Genomic DNA, 23,442 nt, shown 5'->3' on the forward strand with positions numbered 1-23,442 from the left:
TGCATTCGCTGGATAGATTTTATCTATGAAAGGAACAATTTCTTTCTCGGAACTGATCATGCCCAAAATCTCCTGATCTTCTGTGAACTCCAGTTTAGCAATTCCTTCAAAACACTTCTTTAAATGTGGTTGTACTCGAAGGGGATCCTTTGTTTCAGACAGTATTTCAAGCAGCTCATCATTAGACAGGAAAAAGAATCTGTTAGAAAAATACAATTAATGAACATGCACTTTCCAATCACAAAAATTGTCATTAATAATCTATTAATGCAAGATAGAAGGAATTGGTTTTACTGTTGCTTAGGACACTAGTATAACAAAGAGGAAAATATTATCTCAAATCCCTTTTCTCAAGCAATTTTTAACATTAAGAAACTCATCATATCTGCTGTTTCAGAATTTCACTATTAGCATCCTTTTATGCAGAGAAAGAAAGAAGCATTCTCAAACCCACGCATCACAGACCAGATATATCTATGCAGCCAATAAATACATTGTAAAAACATAGAATCCCATTCCTCTTAATCATATGTTACTCCTATGTATCACACACCTCTGCGCAACTGAAAGAGGGTAGGGCAGACATCATTGCAAATCAGCCATGGGAAGGTAGCAAGCTCCTTCAAAAATGCCCTGTAAGTGTTGTCTTTCTAATCAGAAGTTTACGCTGTGCGAGACAGAATTTGCCTCCCTAACTCTGCCTGTCCTTGGCGTTGCAAAATTAACTGGAGCTAAGGAAAATTAACGCTGCCTGGGGAAAAGAACAGGTTTTCATTTTTTGTTGCATAGGACTGTCCCCCCACATATATTTATAAAATGAGACTTTTCAGTTCAGTAGAAACGGGTTTGAAAGACCTTATGGCTTTTTGTCTCTAACTTACACTCGTTTAATTAATTTACCTTGGGAAAAATAATCTCTTCTTCTCCAGGTAAGTATTCAACCCCTTTTGAATGTCTTCTAAGAGAGTATTTGCTTCCTGAAGTCTGTCTAACATCATGGGTTGTTCAGTTGCTACAAGTACCTTTGTGTCTTTCACCTTCATAAAAACAAATACACAGCAGAAACTGCTAAAAGTTCCAATAGGTTTGTACATTAAAATTGTTATAATCAATCACATATGTTGCAGGAGGTTGAAAAAGCTATATATTCTTCCCTGTAGTGTGCCTTCATGGTATCAAATATGTATACATTATTTGATAGTTTTGCTTTCCAGACTGTCAGTTTTACCAATGTGAACTTTACAGACAATAATGCAACCAGGAAATACCCACAGGAATTAACATCTTTGGCACCTGCTCCTGTGTCTTGCATGTGCTACATTTTTTTCCATTCACAAATAACTTCCATCAAATGGAGCCACAGTACCTGACAATTATTCTCTGTTCTTGCCACCTAGGGCACATTTTTTCTGTCTGTTAACAGTCCTCTTAACTTGAAAAGACACAACTATTTCAGAACAGGCTTCATCATTCACAGAGTCTGAGCTGTTAAGACAGGTCTCAACTCCTCCTTAGTTACAGTGATTATTTCAACATCTTTATCACACAATCATACACTCCCAACATTTTTGACAACCATCTCAGCTCACACTACCATTAAGTATCTGGTCTCTTACCCAACTTCTTAGTTACAGGGAACTGAACAGGATACCCAGTTGCACTTACTATCCCCATTATCTTAGCCTGACACAAACTATCTCAGTAGGTATTCACAAAAGTTTTGAATAACCATGTCATCACATATTAAAGAACAATCATACACAAAAAAATCTATTTAGTTGCTCTAATAAAGCGTATTCCCTAAAAGCCTAATGCAACATATAATTGTATCCAGAGAAGACTTTGTATAGACTGTCAGTGAACTTGGAAGCAGATCCTGAAAGCACAAATCATTCATCTTGCTACCTAATTCTGATCATTTAACCATTCAAAAGCCAGAAAATTTAGAATTAAAATGTTACTTGAGCTCTAATTCATCCTGCAATATCCAGCCTTTACAGAAACCTCAAAACAATAATGATATAATCTATCACTTTTACTGCAAGACTAGATTTTGGTGGGCTTTAGTAAAGCATTTTCCACTCCATATTATACCTTCTTATGACTTAAATACAAATATCTAACTCCAGAAAAGCTAGTATATCTTCATGATAGTAGTAATCATGTTACCAGATGTGCATAAAAATACACAATTTATTAAATGCAAACACTTACCACTTGTGCCATAATGTCCTTCCAGTATGAATCTACAACCCCAAACTTTCTGCCCTCTTCAGGCATTTGAGCTATAATGTCTTCTGAACTAAAAATTGGCTCCAAATACAACCATGTTGCCTGACATTTTAACCAGCTATCTAGAATATCTTGCATTAAACACAGCTTATTTTCCCAAGCCTGTAATGAAAACATTCAATATTTAAGCAAAATTATATCAAGAATTAATATATACTGAGGAATCAAAGAGCATGAGTTGCCTTGCTTCAAAGAAAAAAAAAAAGAAAAAAACACAAGCAACTGTGCAATTTTAAGAGAGGGACAAACTTCATCTAAAAAAAAAATCCTAATAAAACGTATGAATATTTCTTATAAGCAATAGACATATTCTTTCACTAGCAGTTTCTACAGCAAGTTGTGAGAGAACTGCCTAAGAAGCGCAGAGATGACTAGCATAGCAATCCAGCATCTCTTCTTTATTTCTACTTGTGTACTTTCTATCTTAACACCCATGAAAGGATAAAAGCTAACAAGGTATTCAGCAGACTGAGTAAATGTCAGTTCATGGGCCCTACATACAGTGGGCTCAATCTTTGGTCCCCCAAAAAAGCTATGTCATGCAACTCTAACAATGCAAATCAGTTTTTAAAACAGAGAGAGATTCTTTTTGAATAAAGAATTTCAGATAGCATTGCTTTTGTGACTTTGACAGTCTACAGTGTAAGAGAGATGCAAGGAAATGTATTTCAGGGAGACAACACAGCCAGGCTGTATTACTCGTTATTCTGCAAGAGGTAAAAGGAGATTGTTAAGATAGCTCTATATTAATGGTTCCCTTTCATTTTACCAGCTCTACTAAAAAGCAGAACTCAGCTTTACCTACAATTTGGCTAAAGTCCACAGGAAAGGACAGAATTTAGGTCTTAGCATTGCTTACAAATCATCACTCATTAGGCCATAAAAAGTGATATTAAATACTGTTGGGAAAGGAGTCTCTGTATCCTGCATAATCTTCCTATTAGAAAGTCATCATCTTTAACAAAGATCACATCTTTACAAAATGGTAGGACAGCTAACAAAAAAGACTTTGAAACCCTTATGGATCATGGCAATACCAGAGGATTACAAATAAATTCTCTCTCACAACTGACAGACCTATGTCTTTTCACACAATGCAGCAGGATTTGTGTAGATCAACTGACCCATTCCCAAAGCATTCAACTAAAAACCTATGCTTATAATGACTAGATTAGCAATGCAATTACAATGTCTGTAAAGCAAGCTTTGCGTACCTCTGACTGGAAACCATTAATTCAAAGCTCCTGAAGTAAAATATGAATGTGTGTTCTCAAGAAACAGTTAAAAACTATACAACTTCTTATCATGCCGAAATACTTTAAAGCACTTAGCAAAAGCATATTATGAGACATGCAAGCTCAATCAAACCAGGTTTTCCTTACCCGGCATTCAGCTTCTATTGGTTTGATGAAGGGAGAGCCACACATTGTTTGAGTCTTAACAATGTGATCATCCAGCAAAAGCTGGATGTCATCAATTGCTGACAGGATGCTGGTGTTCTGTAAATACATCATATTTTGGCAAGGCAAATAGCAGTTGCTTTATTTCACCACTCTTCAACATCACACTCATACAGCTTCCTGTCTCCCGTTTCTCTATGATGGTTGAAGGTTAGACAGTAGCAAGGCATTGAAAAAGCCTGCAATATGTTTGAAGATGTGAAATGGTATCTCCACTGTTCATCTCTGTTTCCAAAGTCAAGAGATAGATTGGTTTGTGAAACGGAAACTAGCCAGGGATGCTAATGACTTCTGACTCAATCTTTTGGACTGCATGCGATTTCTTGTTCCTGCTGGGCAAGTTAAAATTGCACTACGGACCAGCTTTCCATACAATACTGCAGAAGCTCTCAGGCTTACAGATTTGTTAGGATGAATATGTTGAGATCACAAACTATCCAGATACTAAGGTCCAAATAGAAGGATATATAGTAATGGAGACATTTGACCAGGTTCTGTGGTATGATACCACTTTCCATCATGCCACAATGAATCAGCAGTGACTTCCCCCTAATATTTCTCAACTGGTATTCAGAATCAAAGTAATTCTTTTCAACAACAAAAAAAATTAAAAAAAAAAATACATAGCTAGATTTGGTGTTTACTCACAGTATCCCTGTATTTCACCAGACTGAACTGCATGTTGACCCACTCCAATTTCATTTTTTCTATTGATTTCTCTAAGGAATGCTCCTTACTTGCAGCTGCACCAACAGGTTCCAGCCTAAATTGAAATGCAACATATCTCTGAAATGTTTTTGTGACATAGCTGAAGAGTAAAAAAGAGCAGTTGCAGGTAGAGTTGCATATCAAACTATCTTTCATATGGATTTGCTAATAATAACATAGACTCTTACTTCAGGGAATATTTTTGCAATTTCAGGCTCACCAAGTTAGAGATATCAATATTAATTTGGAGATAAATACAGACAGAAAATTCAGAGTGTGCCAATTAAGTATTTTAGGAATATGACTCTCTTTTGGTGCCTTTGTGCTACAAGAACAACTGACAGTTCCGGCCATAGCTTGATAAAATACAGCTGATTTTACAGCAGGGTCTAACAGCACACAAAAAACCCCAAACAAACTAATATTTGGTATCTGACATATGAAACACAGTGATTGTCTAAAAAAAGAGACTAGAGTAAGCTTCTTACTGATCAATGTATTTTGAGAGTCCAAATTCCAATATGTTTTTAAGAGTAGTAGTTTCATTGGGTCTGATTTCACATCCTACAATTTCACTAATCTGAAAATAAAGTAAGAAATAAAATCTATTATCAAGATGTACGTTTGTAACAGACTTCTCAAACAGCAAGAAATAAGTGCTAAAGAAGTATTAATGCCAGAGCCCAATTTGCTTTTTCCACCATAAATTATTAATTCAAAGAAGCTCCTTCCTGTACCATTACAAATTTCAAAACTGGATGTATCATGTGACAGGATAAAAGATCTTCTTATTGTGAAATACAGAACTATTACTTTATTTCACAGTATAGAACACATGGAGTAGTATAAGGATCTGTGAGTTTCTGTGGTAGAACACTCCCACAGTTAAAGCAGAGTTTAAAGTACCTGCTTCCAATGTCTCTCCTTCATTCCACGATTGCAGGCAACTGACAGGACAGGAAGATGCTGCTTAAATTTATCAAGCTTATATTTCATAGTTTCTGCTAAGCGTCTAGGCCCAGCCAAATCTGGAAAACTCTTACTGAGCTTGTAAATAGTCCTCCACATATTTCCAATTTCTTCGGTAATTTCATCAGCATTCAGCTTCTGGAGAGATCCTGAATACAACAGTATAAAAAAAGCACAGCAGGCACATCAGCACAAGGAGATTGCCAGGGTGGTTTATCTACAGGTATTTATAATCGTTTTCCTCTAATTGGAAATCAATTGTGTTACCAAAAATTATCTTAAGGCAAAATCCCAGTCAACAACTGTATTTCATACTCCACAGCATTTATTTCTTCAGAATTATTTTCTCACAACTAATCAACCCTTTCAGCTTCTACTTAACTAACTGAAAATGACATGTTTCACCAAAAGAGCACCAAAGCCTCACCATTCATCCACTCCTCATATTTGGTATGAAAATTATATGCTGTTATCCAAAGCTGCTCAAAGGGTTGTTTGTTTGCAATTACAGTTTGCAGTAGAGGAAATTGACTCTTCTCCCGCTCAAGTAATTCCTCTTCTTTATTAATAGCCTGGAAGGGGGGAAATAAAAAAATATCTTATTTCCATCAAAAATTCCTACTGTTGTTTAAACTTTTAAATAAGTAATATCAAATACAATTTTTTTATATGTCATAAGGCCAGCCAGATTCATAGATTTAGGCCTGTGGATTTTAGGTAAATAAGGTAACTCTGTTCTTGAAAATGGTCCTAGTTATTTGTTGGTATCTTTTACTACTCAAATAATTTTACAAATCTATATCTATTTTAGAGATAGATAACGCACCATGGCATTCAGTGAAACCAAGACTCACAAGTTACCAACCAACTTTGAAACCTGGATTAAGCTCCTCAATCACATAGGTTTATAGGAAATTTTTTTTACTTATGATTATATTTTCTTTTACAGAAACATCTGGAAGCTCCAACCAAACCAGGTATTAATTGCTGTGCTTATTGATGATAAGATACTGTCTTTGTCCAAAGACCTTACAGTATAAATCAATGTGCAAAGATTTAGGGTTTTTAAAAGTATTGCCTTCTTCATTTTACAGGTAGGGAGATGAAGCACAGAGAAATACTGTCTGAAACACAGACACTGAATTCAGATTGAGTCCCCACAGACCAATGCCGACAGATCTTCCATAAAACTTTTAATCATTCAGTGTGAGATGCAGGCAGAGAAACCTAAAGATCCACATTCCAAGATAATTTTTAACTTCATGTATTCACTAAGCTGATTGTCATGTCATTTAAATTGTGTGAATACACCCCTCATTGTGATAATGTATTAAGAAACTTAATTACTTATTCTGATCTACCTGTAACAACATATCAGTGCTATTAACTCACGCTAATTAAATATACTTGATGCCTTTAAATCAGATTAAGAGTGTTTATCTAAATCCTAAACTCATTTAATTGGTTCCATTTCCTCTTTTGAGTGGGACTTAATTAAAATCTTGATCCTAAGGCTCCATATATGCAGAAATCTCTGTCTCACTGTGATTTAGAAGATTAATTAAGCCTCACAAAGCCTATGAGATCTCTCAAAGGTAACCATTCTCAATTCCCAGCAGAGGCACAGCTAAAACAAATCATTCAACCTAGAGACACGCAGTACACTGGATGGAGAGCCCTGAACAGAATCTAGGAATCTTGGTCTGCAGTTTCCTTGTAACATCTGAAACTTCCCTCTGTGATAACACACATATTTAATGCCTAGAGTATCATCTGGGAATGATACAAACAGTTGAAAAACATTTGGTTTTAATAAAAGGACAAGCAAAGGGACTGAAAACATAACTCCAGCAGCACAAACTACGGTTCAGGGAAAATGCCACCTCCCTAACATTCTGCTCTTGTCAACTCCACCAGAATTCTGTTTTCTGTGGATAGCATCCTGCTACCATGGACTGCTTGGAAACACTGAAATTCAGTATTTCAAATTTTAAAAACTCCCTAAACCTTTTTCCAAAAAAAAAACCATGCTCTTCAATTCAGCAGTAGGGACAACTCAGCATACAGGGACAAGAAGATATTTGCCACATGTTTGGGAATTTGGAAATTTTAAAGCCGTCTTAACAATATATAGCCAGAACCCTGAAAAAAACAGGGACAGGAACCAAACTTTTGCTCATCCAGCATATTGCAACCCACTCCATACTTGACTAATAAATACTAACCTCAAATTCTGTTAGTGCATTATCTAGATTCTTATTTAACTCTTTAAATTTCTCAGCGTTGTTCTTCATTTCTTCTATAGTCATGACATCCCGCTTTTTGTAGCTTTCTACTTCTCTATTATAACCTTCAAGAGTTTCCTCAAACTGAGAACACCTGAGGTAAAGATAACTAAGGTAATATGATATTCTGTTTCATTCCTTTTCAGGTCTTAATTATTTTATTAATTATAACAGGCGCTGTCAAATGAAATCTGATCTCAATACAAGTGTGAAGTAAATACAGATGCCAGTGAGAACCCATTAATCAGTTATATCAGTACTATGCAGTTCAGAGGATTAGAATTCAAGGTTCAAGGTTTCAAACCTCCCAATTGATTTAGTTCACTTATATTTGCTACCTTTACTATGTGGAGGAAATAGAGGAAGAGTGAAAACAGTGTAACAAAATTATGTGTAATGCTGTACTAAGCAATATAACAAAATAAAATTATTAATATTTTAGCAACATCCTTCATTCCTCCTTTCAGACCTATTTAAGTATAGGAATATTGTAATCCACCCTCATCAATGGTATTTTTCTGAAATATCCATAATATTGTAAAACAAGTATCTTCCTTATTTTCTCAGCTCCATTACAAGTTTTACTTCTTTGACATTATCTCCCTTTTACTGATAATGAGATTTTTCTTTTCTAAAAAAATACCGACCGACAGAAAATGTCTTAACACCATACCTTTCAAGCAAAGCCATCTCTGCATGATTCCTCCTGTTACACAACATCTCTCTACAGCTTTCAAAGATTGTCTCAATCTCATCAGGCCAATGGAAAACTGTGCTATTCAGATTTATGTCATCATCTAAAATAAAAACATACATAGACATCTTTAAGAAAATATCTTTTAACCAACGACCTAATAGAATGGCTGTTGTAAAGAGTAAGCAAAATAGCTAAAACTACATTTAGGAATAAGCTGTCAAAGAAACTACATATTTCAAGCTGCTGGCTGAATTATCTTCACTGCAAAGAGAACTGTTCGCTAAAACGTGTTAGATTGATAGCAAAACTCTAAAATCAAGTTAAGAATGTGAAATTCTCTGAATAAGACCTTAGGTAGGCAGAGAAAGTTAGTAAGAACAGTTATTCCAGAATATCAATTCCATTCAACTACACACAGAGACAGACCACTCCTAACTAAATATGTAATATACCTACATAAGGTGGATAAAAGTCAAGTTTAAATCATTTTTAGTCCACAATGTGTAAATGCTGAATTATTCACAAAAGCTAGAGCATAATAACTATAATGATCAGACATCTCCATCTTCACATTTGTCTGTTTGTTCAGTGCACTTAGCTCATTATAACTAACTGCAGGACGCATGCTTGTAAACCCAGCTACAAATCGTATGTATTTATGAAATACTGCACATGCAAACACTCCAGTCCAAAATGTAACAGAAAAATGTCCCGGCTTCCATAGGCATCCTAATTTTTATCAGAAATAAATTCTAATAAGCATGGCATATCCTAGTTATTTCTATCACGGTCTGATCTGAGTGTATTCTGCTTAAAGAGAAAGGATTGTCCTGCCACTAACATGGGTATGCGTTAATATAACTGCTCTTTGTTTTTATGTATGGCAAATATCATATAGCATCTGTGAATGGCACATTTCAGCTTTGAATAGAAATGCAAGCTAAAAGAAAGTTCTACAGACATATCTTCCACCTTAGAGAACAGCTTTTATATTAATCAAGAACAGCAAACCACCACAGCAAAACAACAATCTCTCCACTAATCTCAACTCAGAGATGCAAGTTCTCATACTTTCCAAAAGCTGTCACAGAGCCTTCAAGACAAAATTTTTATTGAACAACATAGAGGAGTAACACCATTTGGCCAGATTACATGACATTAACCTGATAACGCCCAAGACATTCTCTAAAACACAGAAAAAAGCACTGTCTGTGCTGTGTGCCACTTCTCTAACCGTTCCTTCCTGCAGTGGTACATTTTGGCCTCTGCTAAATTCTTTTTATTTTCTTTCTGTCTCTTTTAGAGCTTTCCATTAGTATTCTAGAAGATGCAACGTTTATGCATGCAGAGCCCAAAATCTATGAATAAGTATTTTCATACAGACATTTATATTCTGTAATTGAGACATACAAGAAAGATCCGCATAGTCCATGAGGAATTCCAGTCTGTGCATAGCTTCAGCCACCTCCTGTCTCAGTTTAAAAACAGTAACTTCACGGGATTTCTTTAAGTATGCATCGAATTCCACTAGCTCTTCAGTGTTCAGAGGTACCTCACTCATTCTCATTGCAATTAAGTTATATTGATTGCAAATTCTACAACAAAAACAAAACAAGCAAATCACTAGGAACATAAGCAGAGACATACAAAATCTTGTTAATGAAGTTTGTCTTTTAAAAAAGAATATTAAATTTCTTCATAAATTAAGTATTCAGATTGAATACACACAGCAGATAGGCATTTATAAAGGATGCCATTTTACTCTGTACAATCAATTATATTGTCCTACTATGTTTACAAGAATTGATATACAGCAGAATGATTGCTAAGTTGGTTTCAAATTACAATTAACAGCATATTAAAGTTTCCTTCCTATAGGTTTAGAATTTCCTTTTTAAGACCCAATCTGCTGCATAAAGAATGTTTGAATTCAGTAAGCAAGAGATCACTTAATCACCCCACAACAATAAAATCAAGTGCATGGTATGAAACAAAGTTATAAAGAGAAAAACCAATCCAGTTTATTTTATAATGTATGTGGGAACAGACAATACAGAAAAGAAAAAATCCTGTTATTTTCCTTCTTCCCAGTGACACGTTTTCTTGCTCCAGAATCCAGTTCAGTACTGCAAATATCTAGATAGACAGCAGGCAAGTAAACAGCAACCATATACAAATAAGCATAAGCTCATTGTCTAGATCCTCTCCACAGTAATTGGAGGCAGAGAGGCCCCTCTAGAGTGTGGTTCATCTCCACCTGGAGATGCTTTTTAGGTAAGTGGGTTGAATCATTTCTATATGGCGATCGTCTCTCTTCATTCACTGTGGAAGTATTCTTTAATTGCCAGGGTGGGGGGGGTTTTGTTGCGGACTTGGGGGGGGGGTAGGGCATTTTTAATTCACAGAATTAAAAAGAATCAGGATTATCCCATTACATTGGAGTCAAATCGTATTTTCAAGGGGGGTTTTTTGGTCTTTTTTTTTTTTTCTTTAAACTTGCCAAGATATGAAATCATGACCATTACTTCCTTAGGGAAAAAAAAAAAGAAAAGAAAGAAAAAAGTCAGGGACAAGACAAATGCAGAGCTGTACAGTACATTCTTCTCATTGCTTTAGGTGGACTCAGCAGGGGAAGCAAGGACGTCAACCCAAATCCTAGAAGGTCAGTAAACGAGAAAGAACAATGGCGCATTTCCAGTCTAATGTCTATGTACACCTTATACAGACTACATTATATATTTATTTACAAGTATTTCTGTTCCTATTGATTTTAAATACCTGCTTTGGTATCCTTGCACATACCTGGTCAGCACTAGAAAACCCAGCAGACGAATAAAGGTATCTCATCCACAGATACACAGCATCAGTCCACACAGACAGCAAGAATCATGCGTGCTAACAACATGTACCTTTTATTTAATGCTCTGTTTTCCATCACTTCAAATTCGATCAATCTATCTTTAAGATTTTGTGTCCGACTGCAGAGTTCCTCATTCAGTTGTACAGCATCCAGACAGAACATGGCCATAGGGACAGTGACATGCATGGAAGCAATCTCTCTTTTCAGTTTTGTTAAGCTGTCAATCTTCTACAAATGGAAAGTAATAAATGTTATTTTTCCTTAAAGTCCATAGATGAAAATGCTACACAACAAATACTTCGTTCCCATCCAGCAAATGGATAATATATTCCAAATAGAAAAAGGAACAACTTTTTTTTTTAACTCTTTCCAGAGCTCAGCTCCTATCCAGAGATTCCAAGGCTGAAAGCTTTGCACAGTAATATGCCATATTAAGGAACACCACAAGTTGCCTAAAAAAAGTACGCAGCCAGAGGCTAACTCAGGAATGCAGAGAGACAAGTATATTTGCACAGCAGCCCTACAGTAAGGGGCTACATAAACTGAGATGCCTTCCCTAGTATTCCCAAGGGTAAAACAAGCTATTTGAATGGAAGTTCTTTAGGCAATACATTAGGAAGTCAAGTGTGATGTATTAGCTGCTGTATGAACGTGTAGCAGTTGTCAGTTACATATTACCTCTATTAAAGCTTCTAAAGAATGACCTTCTTTCAAGAAATCTGTGACATCTTGCTGTGCATTGTTGTTCAAAAGATTGCTGTATTTCCTGTACACATTTAAATACCTTAAACACAGACATCACAAAAACAAACATAAGATTCCAATGTGAAGATTCTCGATAATAAAAAACAGACCAAACTGTTTGCTTGAGTCAAATGGGTAGTGTTATGAATCCGAGGGTTTAGATGGGCAGTGGGGTTAATAGCCAAAACTTACTTCTGTGGACCAAGTACGTTGCTCTCAAAGATCTTTTTAAGTTTGTTCACACACTCTGAAAACAATGATTCATCTGCTTTGACTGTACTGAGAGTGAGATCATCTCTTTTTAATTCTGGAAATAGAAGTCTTTCTACCTAAAGGGAACCATTGAAAATACTGTAATAACACATACAATAGAGGAAATAAGATATTCTATAACCCGTTCACCCACCACTTAGAAAAAATGTATTATTTGGTAAAAACACTGAAGTGTGTAAAGGCTCTGATTCATAGTTAACACTTGGTTAGACACATAGTTTGCTTGTGAAAACTATATGAAAATCAAGCCAGGGCTTTAGTATAACTCGAACCTGAAAAAGAACAATTCCTATGCTATCTTCTATAATCACAGAAGTTCACACAGTTCGTGGTACACGACCCTCATCTTTATCGCCTATTTATCAGTCTTTTGCCTCACTCATAACTTTTTATATAACTGAATTTTTATTCACATTGTATTTTGTATGCAGCTATAACTTATCCAGTACCTTTGGAAGTTCGTCAGCACTGTGCAGGATCTCCCTGAAGCAATGACTGATTAAAAGCCAACATTCTTTCAAAGATGGCTCAAAGACAATCTTGTGTTCTTCCACACTGAGTTTGACTGTTAGTATCTGAGGTACAAAGAACTGCATTTCTTGATACGGTTCTGTAAAATCACTTCCATCCTTAGGGGAAAGAATGAAAATTGTACATGCCAAAGAATTCAGCTATAACTACAGTATTTTTTAAAAGACTCAAACTCCCCCAGATCTCCTAACTACACAGCACCAATGCAATCTTCATCCCTGATTTTTATTCAAAACACTGATGCCCCAATACACAAGATCTTAAGGACCCAACTCCTAAATGAATCTATAAAAGTTGGAATTAGGAAACTGGATTTAAGCGTAATTGCCTTGATCTTCCCTTAAGTAACAGAAGTACTGATTACCGTACAGAACAAAAACTCAAAAAAAAAAAAATCCATAATGCCAATCAGAAATAAAATCTAGACTCAAATACAAAATCCTGGCTTTTTAATTGCCTTGTATGGTTAGTAAGAACTGCCCTACCCCCAAATTGCCTTTACAGTAATGGAGTCCTAATCCATAACTAGTAACATGTTTGATTCATGCGATTCATTCACACTGATTCTGTGAACATAGATGCTATAACGTTTTTTTTTTAAAAAAAAGCCACACAAAATCAACAACCCCCCCCCCAAAAAACAGCACAAACTGGCCAACAAGACAAAACAAACCTAAAAAAACCCCTCAACCATCATCACCTAGATGCAAGGCTTAGCATAAGTTTGACAACTTGTTATATTAAGTGTGATCCTCTGACTGCAATGCAGTATTTAATCTGCCACATTTATTCTGTTTAAATATGTTTCGTTTTGTCTTATCATGGTAGATCCTGGGTGACCTGATATTTAAAGAACTCATTTCCACTGAGAGGCAACATTATCATACCCAAAACAGTGGTAAAATTCTCATGGTGTAACATTTGTTATAATTATATGAATTACTTGAAATAATACAGGGCACTCATTTGGTATAGACAGGGACACTGCATGATTATGCACACTTTTGACTTCAAAGGGGATTATTCATGTGCTTTCGGAAAAACACCTTTAAGCGTTTTGCATGGTTAAGGCCAAGAAAAATTAAACTAAAAACAAAAAGAAAAAAAGGCACACTCACTCAAGACAGAGTTGCTAGTTGTGACCCTAGGCCTGCAAAATGACTACTCAAGTGAACAGCTCTTGACCATGCAAATAACATTCCACTGAGTATGTTGGAACTGTTGGAAGGATCCAGCCATTTTTTATGGAGGCAAGAGCTATCTGGGATATTTTAGCCTTCAAAGAACATTAAATTTTAAGGCTATATGAATTATTATCTCTATGTAAACACTGAAAACTATAGATACACTTCACAGCATATACCTTGTGGATCATAAAAAAGGCAAGAAGATCTTCTAAGGAGTTAACAACCATCTCACGTAATTGTAACGACATTAGAGTTGACACGGAATGAAAATAGCTTTCAACTTGCTGCGAGGAATCACAGTCATTTTCAGGAGCAAAATGAAGCCATTTCCTTTTTTGATCAAGGAAAATGGATGCACAAGTTGGGATCCACCTATAATTAAATAATATGGAGACAAAGTTTTTAAAAGCTTACTAGTCTCACATTGCTCCTTCCAATGAAAACTAAGCTCAGAAATTACGCAAAGAATGAGCAAAAAAAATCAAAGGCCTAGCAGAGAACTGTTAACTAGGTGTCAAACAAAACCTATGAGGACTTGGCGAAAACCCGAGCTAAGGATAGTCAGTTTATTCCCATTTGCTAGTGTGCAATCACTCTTGCAGTTTCAATAGCTCTTTCAGCATCCAGATGTTTATCCCTCTCCACTATTTTCCCCTTTGTTTTGGCAGCCCTGTGGCTTGGACTAGTGTCATCTAAGTCTAAGATCTGTTTTAAAAAGGGAACTTTATGTAAATCAGACCCTAAGATACTCTATCTACTGTTACTACATTTGGCACTGACTTGGTCTTAAGAATATTGTGAGCTTCCACACAGTGTCTTCGAATGACCTCCTCAAATTCAGTAGGCAACAGTGGCAGGTCTCTACAAAGCATGTCTTCAGTGCGCACGAACCTTAGATGACTATACCTACGGAAGTAAAACAAACAGATATTTTATGGAATTTGGTTTAAAAAAAAAAAAACAGCCAGGAAGGTCTTACATGTATTTATGAACATTAATAATGTAATTTCATTTATGCATATCACTCCATTGCTAAACTGTCCAACAAGTGCACTTCTAATGGTTTTTTTTTTGCTCTTGGCAAACATAAAAAGCTTCATAAATTTCATTTTGTACTTGTTATATATAAAATTGTGTCAGTATTTTGCAAAAATGGTCAGAATAATTTCTTGTCCTTTTCATAGATTCATTAGTGTATCCAGGCATTAAAGAACATACATATTAATAGTAACAAGTACCTATCCAGGCTACCCTGTGGGGAAAAAAAATAAGATTTCATCAACATGGCACATATCACAGTCTGTTCACACATAGGAGTTTAAATTCCTGCAAACGTTATGTAAATGCAAAAGCAGTTCTCAGGATTACTACCTACCATATTTAACTTCCTAAGAAAACATATCTCAATTTTCAAAAGACCCCAGAGCAACTTCCAACTACAGACATTTGAAAGAGACTCAATTTTAAGTCTTAATTTTATTAATTCCAGGAATCAAGACAAGAATTCCAATCACTATTTATTTGAGCATTGAATCTTAATTTAGGGGTAACATCTTTTACCAAAGGGGATGATCTTTTCATATCACAAAGTTATCTATTCTTCATTGTGGACATGTAAACCATGTTCATGCTTGTATTCAGAGTGTGCAGGAAACAACCATTTTATGTTGATATTCTAACAGGATCAGACAAAAAAATTCTTTAAAAAAAAGAACAGGTTTTGCCACCTTCTCTCTACTGGCTCCCCCAGGATCTCCATAGCACATATAGAGAAAGCAGCAGAGGCACTCTCTAACCAAGCCAAAAAAATAAAAATATTCTGAATTTAATTAAGATCCTATGAACAAGACATCTTACTCAGAAAGCCAGAGCTGTTGCAAAGTGGGCATCAGTGGATTCACTATGAATAGATTCCTTTCATTCCAGCTTTTCACTTCTTCGTATGAGCTGTGCCATGGGACTGGTGCACGGACAACTCTCTGGAGAAAAGGGTGTGGGGTACTTCCAATAAACAGCCTCTCTCTCTCAGCTGGATCCATCAAGATGTAATCAACTAGTACAAATCATATACATCATGGTGAGACTGCATGTATGGTCAAAACCTGCATATGAAAACTCCATAATTCAGGAAGTCATAGAATTCTGCACATTTCAAAAACTTATACACTGTCATATAGTTACTTGCATGTTTTTATGATGAAATACAGCACAATAATCAAATTAGCAACTTGACTATAAAATTATTTCAGAAAAATAAAACAAGAATGGGTCCTGGTTCTAAAAATGAGAAGCAGGAGAAACAGCTTTTTGTTCTGTCTTTCCAGTTGAAGCACATTTATTTTGTGCTTCAATTCCTCATCTATAAACCGGGGGTGGAAATATCTCTCTTTCAAGAATCATTTTTAGAAGGCTTCTTAAATGTTTGTGAAACACAGGTGTGTTATGAATCATCTGTTGCAACTAGGAAGGAGATGACATTCAAAGGGCTGATCTTCGAGTTGCACGATGCCAAAACTCATGTGCTACCAGTTCCAACCAATGGCCCATTACCTATGAGATTAACAAAAGCTGGGAAGCAGACTCATTACCCCATATTGACATTAGCATTACCACAAAAAGGGACTGCAAACACTAAAATTGTGACATTGATATAAGGCAAATTAGAAAGATATCAGAGACTATAGCAGGCAGAGCAAAAACTGTTCAATCTCTCCTTTTTATGCTGTCATGAATGAGAGGCCACACCTACTTACTAGTCAACATATTTAAGAAAATTGAAAGGAATTATGTCACATGTGGAAAACCCAAGAAAACTGTAAGACTACTGGAAAGCAAATAAAAAATCTCATGTTCTACAGAACTGTCTCCTTCACATTCACTTTCAAATGGGCATTACTGAATTTCAAGGATTATGACATTCTTTTGTATTTATTTATACATGATGATCTTCTATTTGTTGAACATGAGCAGTATAATCATGCACATTAATGTATCATCTAATTTTCCTTAATCTTGTAATGTCTTAAAATGAAATTCTTTGAACTTGCGACACTATCTCAGTGTAACATCTGACTCCACTGGAGTTATGAGACGGATGAATTTGGCTGTTCACTGCAGAGTAACAAAAATGTTATTCTGGGAGGTATCTGTTAAAATAGCCTTGTTTACCCTCTCCCCACATCAGGATCAAATATATTTAGAGTGCTGTTGACAGATCCTTGTCTATCATGCACTTCAAAGCCTCCATCAATGAATAATTTGCTGCAGTGCTTCACAATCTTTACAGTAAGAAATTAGAAAGACATTGTTATCTAATGTTTTTTGCTACAAATTAAGATGATTACTCCTTGTCCACCATCATTTGATCAACCCTCTCTTTATACATCTGACAAGATGATGCAGAATTACACATTTTGAATGTGATTTGGATTTGAATTAGGAATGGGAAACTGCGTAAGTCTGGACAAAACAATTATATGCATCCAGAACTACTGAACTTGGCAATTACTGTATTTAAGCGATGGGATGTACGGTTTAGTAAACAGATACTTGTTGAAACCGGAATGTTATGTAGAATGATCAGAGATTGTATTTTCTCAGATATATATTGCAGTTCTACTGACCCCAAAGGAATTCTCTATGGGTGCTAAGAATAGAATGCAGACTTGCTTTCAAAGTGCAATAAATGTCTACTTACTCTGAATTGCTAAGAGATTTTGAGTCTTACCAATGGCTTTCATGAGGCTGATACGATAGTCTGCCTTAACCTCTTCTTTTAAACTTGCAAGTAAATTCTCCAGGTCTGGGTTAGCAAGAATGTGAGTTTGAATATGCTTTAAAATTACACTCATCACTTCCTTATCCTGAGGTGCCAGCATGTCTTCCTGCACTCCATTATATATGTAGTAACAGTACCGCTAAAAAATGTTAAAAATATTATGCTTATTGCATGAATTTTCCGACAGATAATGAATTACTACAAAGTATTTTTAGCTTTTCTATCACTTGAACCTCTTCTACAATTGAAAGGTGTTTGAATATAATGGATTTTAGCTATCTATCTCTTGGTTCTTTTTAAAGCACTGCCAGTGCCTGACATTTTTACAATATTTCCATCTGTTTTGATGTAAGCACATATACCAATAGAACTGAGTACAGCATATTAAATTACTGATCTCTGAAGTACTAGCCAACAATGTGAGAGGTTAAGAATTTGGGAAGATACTTCTACTTGCAAACCCCTTAGAACAAAAATCAGACTGAGTAGCTAGAAAGAGAAAGAAAATGGGAAAGGAGCTCACAATATTTAACAGTAGTTTGCTATACTGAATATTTACATCTTCTAAACCTTGTGTACTGCCTCCTTTTCTCAACTACTTTTAAGTAAAAAAATGAAGTAAATATATTGCAGATGATTACTGCTGCTACTTTCATCTTAAAAATAAATTATATAAATACCTCTATATCATTTCTTGAAGGTGGCTTTTCTCGCTTACTTATTTCCTGCTCATGTAAGTGCATGACAACAAATTGTTCTTCTGGGGTCAATGGTTGGTTGTCTGTATACTGTATGACACGTAATTCTGGCATATGAGAAAGTGCACACAGTGAAACTGGATCCAAACTGTTTAACAAAGCTGGCGTACTTCTGGAAAAAAAAAAAGAATACATGTTCAGTGAAAAAAGCAGTAGTAATGGATTTTTAAATCAATATGGACAAATGACAAGCATTATATAAATCACTTACATTGCACTGAGGACAAGTATGACCTATAAAGTATTTCAATTACTCATAAAAAAAAACTCAGTAAAAATAGTATGCTATGTTACACAATTTAACAGAAAGAATACAATCATGTAAACCTTACAACTGCACAGTATCACTCAGGCAGTATCTTATGAGCAATTCTATCAGAGTCAGACCTACTAGCACTATTATTTAGGTTGAACAAGATCTCCACCTATTTTCAAGTGATTATCTTACCAAAATCTTAACAATCTGAGCCCGAAGTTCAAATTGGTTAATTTGCATAAATGTTACACTACAGACTTCTGTTTCATTATTATATGCTGTTTTCTATAGGGCCTTTGTCCACACTGCTCAGGATGAACCGTACTCAGCCAACATGCTGTCACTCCATACTTGATTTACTTCACATGACGAAGTACTAAGTTGAAGATAATTTAAATATCCCTTTTGTCTTTTTTATGGTACTCCTCCCCATGTTATCTTAACAAGGAGTAAGAAAATTATTGTCATAGCACTTCCAGAAAGCACTATTTTCTTGTTTTACAAATGAAGAACACAAGCACAAAGATAAGAAGAAACATTCACTACAGCAGAGCTCTCAGTTTGACACAACTCTAGGAGCGTTACAGAGCATTTAAACACTCACAGCAAAACTGAGCGACTTAATTTCTACAGTATGCATCATTATTAACTACACTTTGAGTTCCCAAGTCAGTAATCACAAAAGGAAGACCCTTCCTTTAGCATGCCTAAGATTGAAATTTGTCCTGCCACAAAGAAACAGTTAAAGGTGCTCACTTAGCACACCATGGAATTTCAGTCTTGATGCACACGCATTTTTGTAGAGACTTAACATTTCATGCTTGGATATTTAACATAGCATCCAAGTAAAAAGAAATATTAATTTAGAAATATTAAGTGCAGATATCTAGACTGATCTTTATAATCTGTATCTTTATAACACTACAGTACATTACCTATCAGAATTCCATTGATTTCTTTGTGTAAGTTTGAGCTTTTTCCTAGAAGAATCAAATTCTTTTGAAGCTTTAAGCATCAGTTAAGAAAAATCACATACCAGCATATTTTTCAAATAATATCTATTTCAGATTAGTGAAAAACAGAGCTAGGTCAATTAATCAGATAATGAAATAACAGAAAATTACAACGTCACAAAGAAGCCTTTAGTTTTGACTTAGAATTTAGCAAGACATTAAAATCATGTGTTAAATAATATTCCCGATTCTGGGATTATAAACTAACTTCAGGAAAGCATTCAGCTCTTACTCTCCTCCCTGGCACAATGTTTTCTGCACTACAACTTTCTATTTTGAATATAAAAGCACTTCTATAAGATGTAAAGTTCCACCAAATATACGGCACATGAAAAATCTGAGAAGTACAAACTATTACCATGTGCTTTTCAGAGTACAAATAAACAGGTCTTTTAACAAATTAATACATCATGCCTTTTCACCAAGAGAAGTACCATGACCTGCTTCCCACATCCCATCCATGTAATGGAGAAGTACATGGAGTAGAAGAATCAGGTGTATGATAAAGAAACTGTTAAAACAGACCCAAGGAACAAAACCAAACCCTTCTTAAATAGCATATAAGGGAACTAAGCAGATATTGAAGCTACGTCTCCTTTATCCCAGGGAAACAAAACAATTTCTAACACTTCAGGGAAGAAAAGCAACAATGCAGGATGAGTATATTCACAGACAGACTGACAGTATGTATAAAACTATGGTTTATGAATGTCTTATCCTTGATACAGAGGACATTTAACTAGGAAATTAGGAAATAAAGCTCATTAATTTTAGACTAAGTAATGGAGTTAATTTGACACCTGCAACTGGTAAGATACTTAAAGCCTAAACAACTTGGTTCTATAAAATGTTTGATATACACATATTGGTAAACTTAAATAGCAAGAGTATTACAACTCTTAACCCTATTTGCTTTATATCACAATGTCATGTAGAATCAACAGCATATAATATCTCATATTGTAGGATTTACATATGTATGCACAGTTTGATAACAAATACGTCAGTTACATGGTTTAGATGTAAACAGTGTATTGAGCAACATTTCTTGGATTTGACCCTCATATAAACATTTTAATGCCTGTCCCCCATCTTGTTTTGCTACGCAAGACTCATAAACACGAGCGTTACAGGGACATACATCGAATTTCTTTCTGTTTTCCTGTTGGTACTAACTTCTACTTCTAGCAATAATAAGGGCTAACTTGTATTTTGTTCATTTTCTGATCTGCAAACAATTCCCTCCAAATAACTGCATGCGATTATTTGCAGGGATGAATCTAGCTAATCAATCAGAAACTGGCTTTACCTTTATTAAAGTTATGCATGCTTTTGGGAATTTGTCTGTGCTGACCCTGAGTTGATAAGCTTGTAAGCATTTATTAGAGATGAGTGATTTTTCTGCGGATGATGCTTTAACAGATGAGCAATTAGAGATAAAAATGTATAGAACAAGCAAGGCTAAACTTATAAACATATTCAAATATGGATACATGGTGAGGCTGTTCTCTGCTCTGCCGAACCCAGTGAGGTCCCTGTCACTGAAGAGTACTTTAATTTGTGCACATTTTTCAATTTTAAGTCCCGTGCAGTAGGAGTGTAGTTATTAGCTATGGAGTCACTTGGGCTTCGGTAGTAACTCTGTTCTTTGAATGGAGCTGCCAAAGTCCATGATGCTTGCTGCATCAAAGGCGGGTAAGAGCTGTTCTTAAGGACAAGCTGAAATTGGAAAAAAAAACCCAATAGTTTTACACAACACAGTAATTTAAAGAGTCTTAGAGCTAGAACAGAGTTAAAAATCAATTAGTATAAAAAGCAGATACGTAAGTCTGACATAGTCATTTGACCACCAATCTATTTTTAGATCCTAATGTTCCACACATGTATAAGAATAATTTTACACAATGCTTCAGTAGCAGTACTCATGCATTTTTTTGCATAATCAAGGTCTTTTTTATAAATAAGAGAAAGCATTAGTACATTATCTAGTACTCTCTACTCCTCCACATCTCCATCTTGCTTCTGTTGTTCTTCTCCTTGCTTAAATTTAGAAAATTCTTATTCCTCAAGCCTTTGTTAATGACCTGTCTACTTTTAACACTCAATATTCTTAATAGTTGAACAGTAATACAAGTTAACAAATTCAGCTCTCATCTTCCTCTCTCCCCCACATCAATACAGGATTTCTAATGGATTTCTTCTGTCTCTTCATTCCACGTTTTCTCAGGTGACTTGGTATCTATTGATTGGCTTGTCATCAGTCCTGATGTCTAAACTTTAATGTGATGGCTCACAGGCATAAGAGACATGGGATCGAGAAACATATTTCTTACCAATATACCCTCAGAGAGAAAACATACATAAGACAGAATTATGAATGCACTGAGTACATGGTATGATTCCTAAAGCTCTTAGTTTAAATTCATATTTATGTTGTTTCTGTATTACATCTTGTTTAATGATTTTTTACTTCAGTAACACAACCATATCCCTACTACCCATTTCTTCCCCTCTACAATGCAGCATTACCATCATTAGTTTTAGATAATTCTTAAAAAAACTTCTAAATAACATTGATGACATCCCACCTTTGGTTCCCTCATTTCTCTTGCCTCTCCCTTAGGAGCTGCAGTTAAGCTTGTCTTCTTAGCATTTTAGGACCTCTAAGAGGACAGCATACTAAGGCATAAAACAGCTTATTTTCATTTAACCTATAGATGCAGCTATGGATTTTTTTTTTAGTCTAGCATAAGCTTTAGTGAGACAACAATACAGTTTGTCAGTCTGAACACAGGCTAAGGCAAGATTATTGCAGCTGCCTTACATTTTTCTTCTGACTGACAGGGCTAATCTTATCAGCAAAGAAAAAGGCATTCACCCTACTGCTGCAATCACACTCCTTAAATTAGCTTCTGAAAGTTCACAGAATCTTTTCAGTTCAATTTCTTCCACTCCACACACTAGACAGGTGGGTAGGTCCCTGAATTAGTTTTGGGGGATGAATTGATACAAGAATTAAAAATAATCCAGAGAGTTGGAGATTTTCCCCAGAAAGTCACTGTGTATCTTTAAGAACTGCTCAAGTCAGCATAAACTCTGAATTCTCATCTCCTCTCAATTAGGCCCGCTTCGTAAACTATATTCTTTCTTCCCCACTACGTAGAATAACTTTCTGGGTGCAGAGCAGGTGCCTTGCTAATCGTGATACCCATGCGAACCCCTGGGGCAAAAAGTTGGTCAGAGAAGAACAGCTATTTCTGGAGAAGAAAGTCACCTGCCAAAAACCTACTGCTTATGCAACACAAAAATTTCAGGACTAGCTAAATCAGCTCCCATGTTTTATACAAATCCTTAACACATCCCCAGAAGTCTAACTGATTTTTGGATTAAAATAAAATTTTTTAATGCAAAACTTCATTGAATAATTTGCATTTTTAACCATTATTTCAGAGTATATGTTTCACTTAAAATTTCCTATTTTCAAACAAAGTCCAAAATAACCCATTTTCCATCAGAAACTACTTCAATTTCTTCACAAATAGTATCTTTCTAAAGAAAGACATCTTAGATGAACTGAAATGCTGACACGAACGAGACAAATGAGCAACTGTGAGGCACTTATGGTAGGGAA

The 23,442-nt window shown here is 35.5% G+C and overlaps 1 protein-coding gene across 1 annotated transcript in view; it reads right to left on the reverse strand.

Moving 5' to 3' along the window:
• DNAH3 (dynein, axonemal, heavy chain 3) overlaps positions 1-23,442 on the reverse strand; it is a 60,216-nt gene that overhangs the window by 36,128 nt on the left and 646 nt on the right. The window contains exons 2-22 of the mRNA XM_010285741.1: positions 21,364-21,530; positions 18,465-18,654; positions 17,734-17,923; positions 15,864-16,059; positions 14,787-14,912; positions 14,183-14,378; positions 12,738-12,917; positions 12,208-12,344; positions 11,950-12,055; positions 11,321-11,499; positions 9,822-10,006; positions 8,388-8,511; positions 7,655-7,808; positions 5,857-6,001; positions 5,367-5,578; positions 4,949-5,040; positions 4,401-4,515; positions 3,675-3,791; positions 2,215-2,394; positions 901-1,037; positions 4-199 (exon numbers count right to left, since the gene is read on the reverse strand). Of these exons, the coding sequence (XP_010284043.1) occupies positions 4-199; positions 901-1,037; positions 2,215-2,394; positions 3,675-3,791; positions 4,401-4,515; positions 4,949-5,040; positions 5,367-5,578; positions 5,857-6,001; positions 7,655-7,808; positions 8,388-8,511; positions 9,822-10,006; positions 11,321-11,499; positions 11,950-12,055; positions 12,208-12,344; positions 12,738-12,917; positions 14,183-14,378; positions 14,787-14,912; positions 15,864-16,059; positions 17,734-17,923; positions 18,465-18,654; positions 21,364-21,530 (3,324 nt within the window). The remainder of the gene's footprint in view (positions 1-3; positions 200-900; positions 1,038-2,214; positions 2,395-3,674; positions 3,792-4,400; positions 4,516-4,948; positions 5,041-5,366; positions 5,579-5,856; positions 6,002-7,654; positions 7,809-8,387; positions 8,512-9,821; positions 10,007-11,320; positions 11,500-11,949; positions 12,056-12,207; positions 12,345-12,737; positions 12,918-14,182; positions 14,379-14,786; positions 14,913-15,863; positions 16,060-17,733; positions 17,924-18,464; positions 18,655-21,363; positions 21,531-23,442) is intronic.

Source organism: Phaethon lepturus, unplaced genomic scaffold, assembly GCF_000687285.1.
Source record: "Phaethon lepturus isolate BGI_N335 unplaced genomic scaffold, ASM68728v1 scaffold2254, whole genome shotgun sequence".
In the NCBI taxonomy this organism is placed as follows: Eukaryota; Metazoa; Chordata; class Aves; order Phaethontiformes; family Phaethontidae; genus Phaethon; species Phaethon lepturus.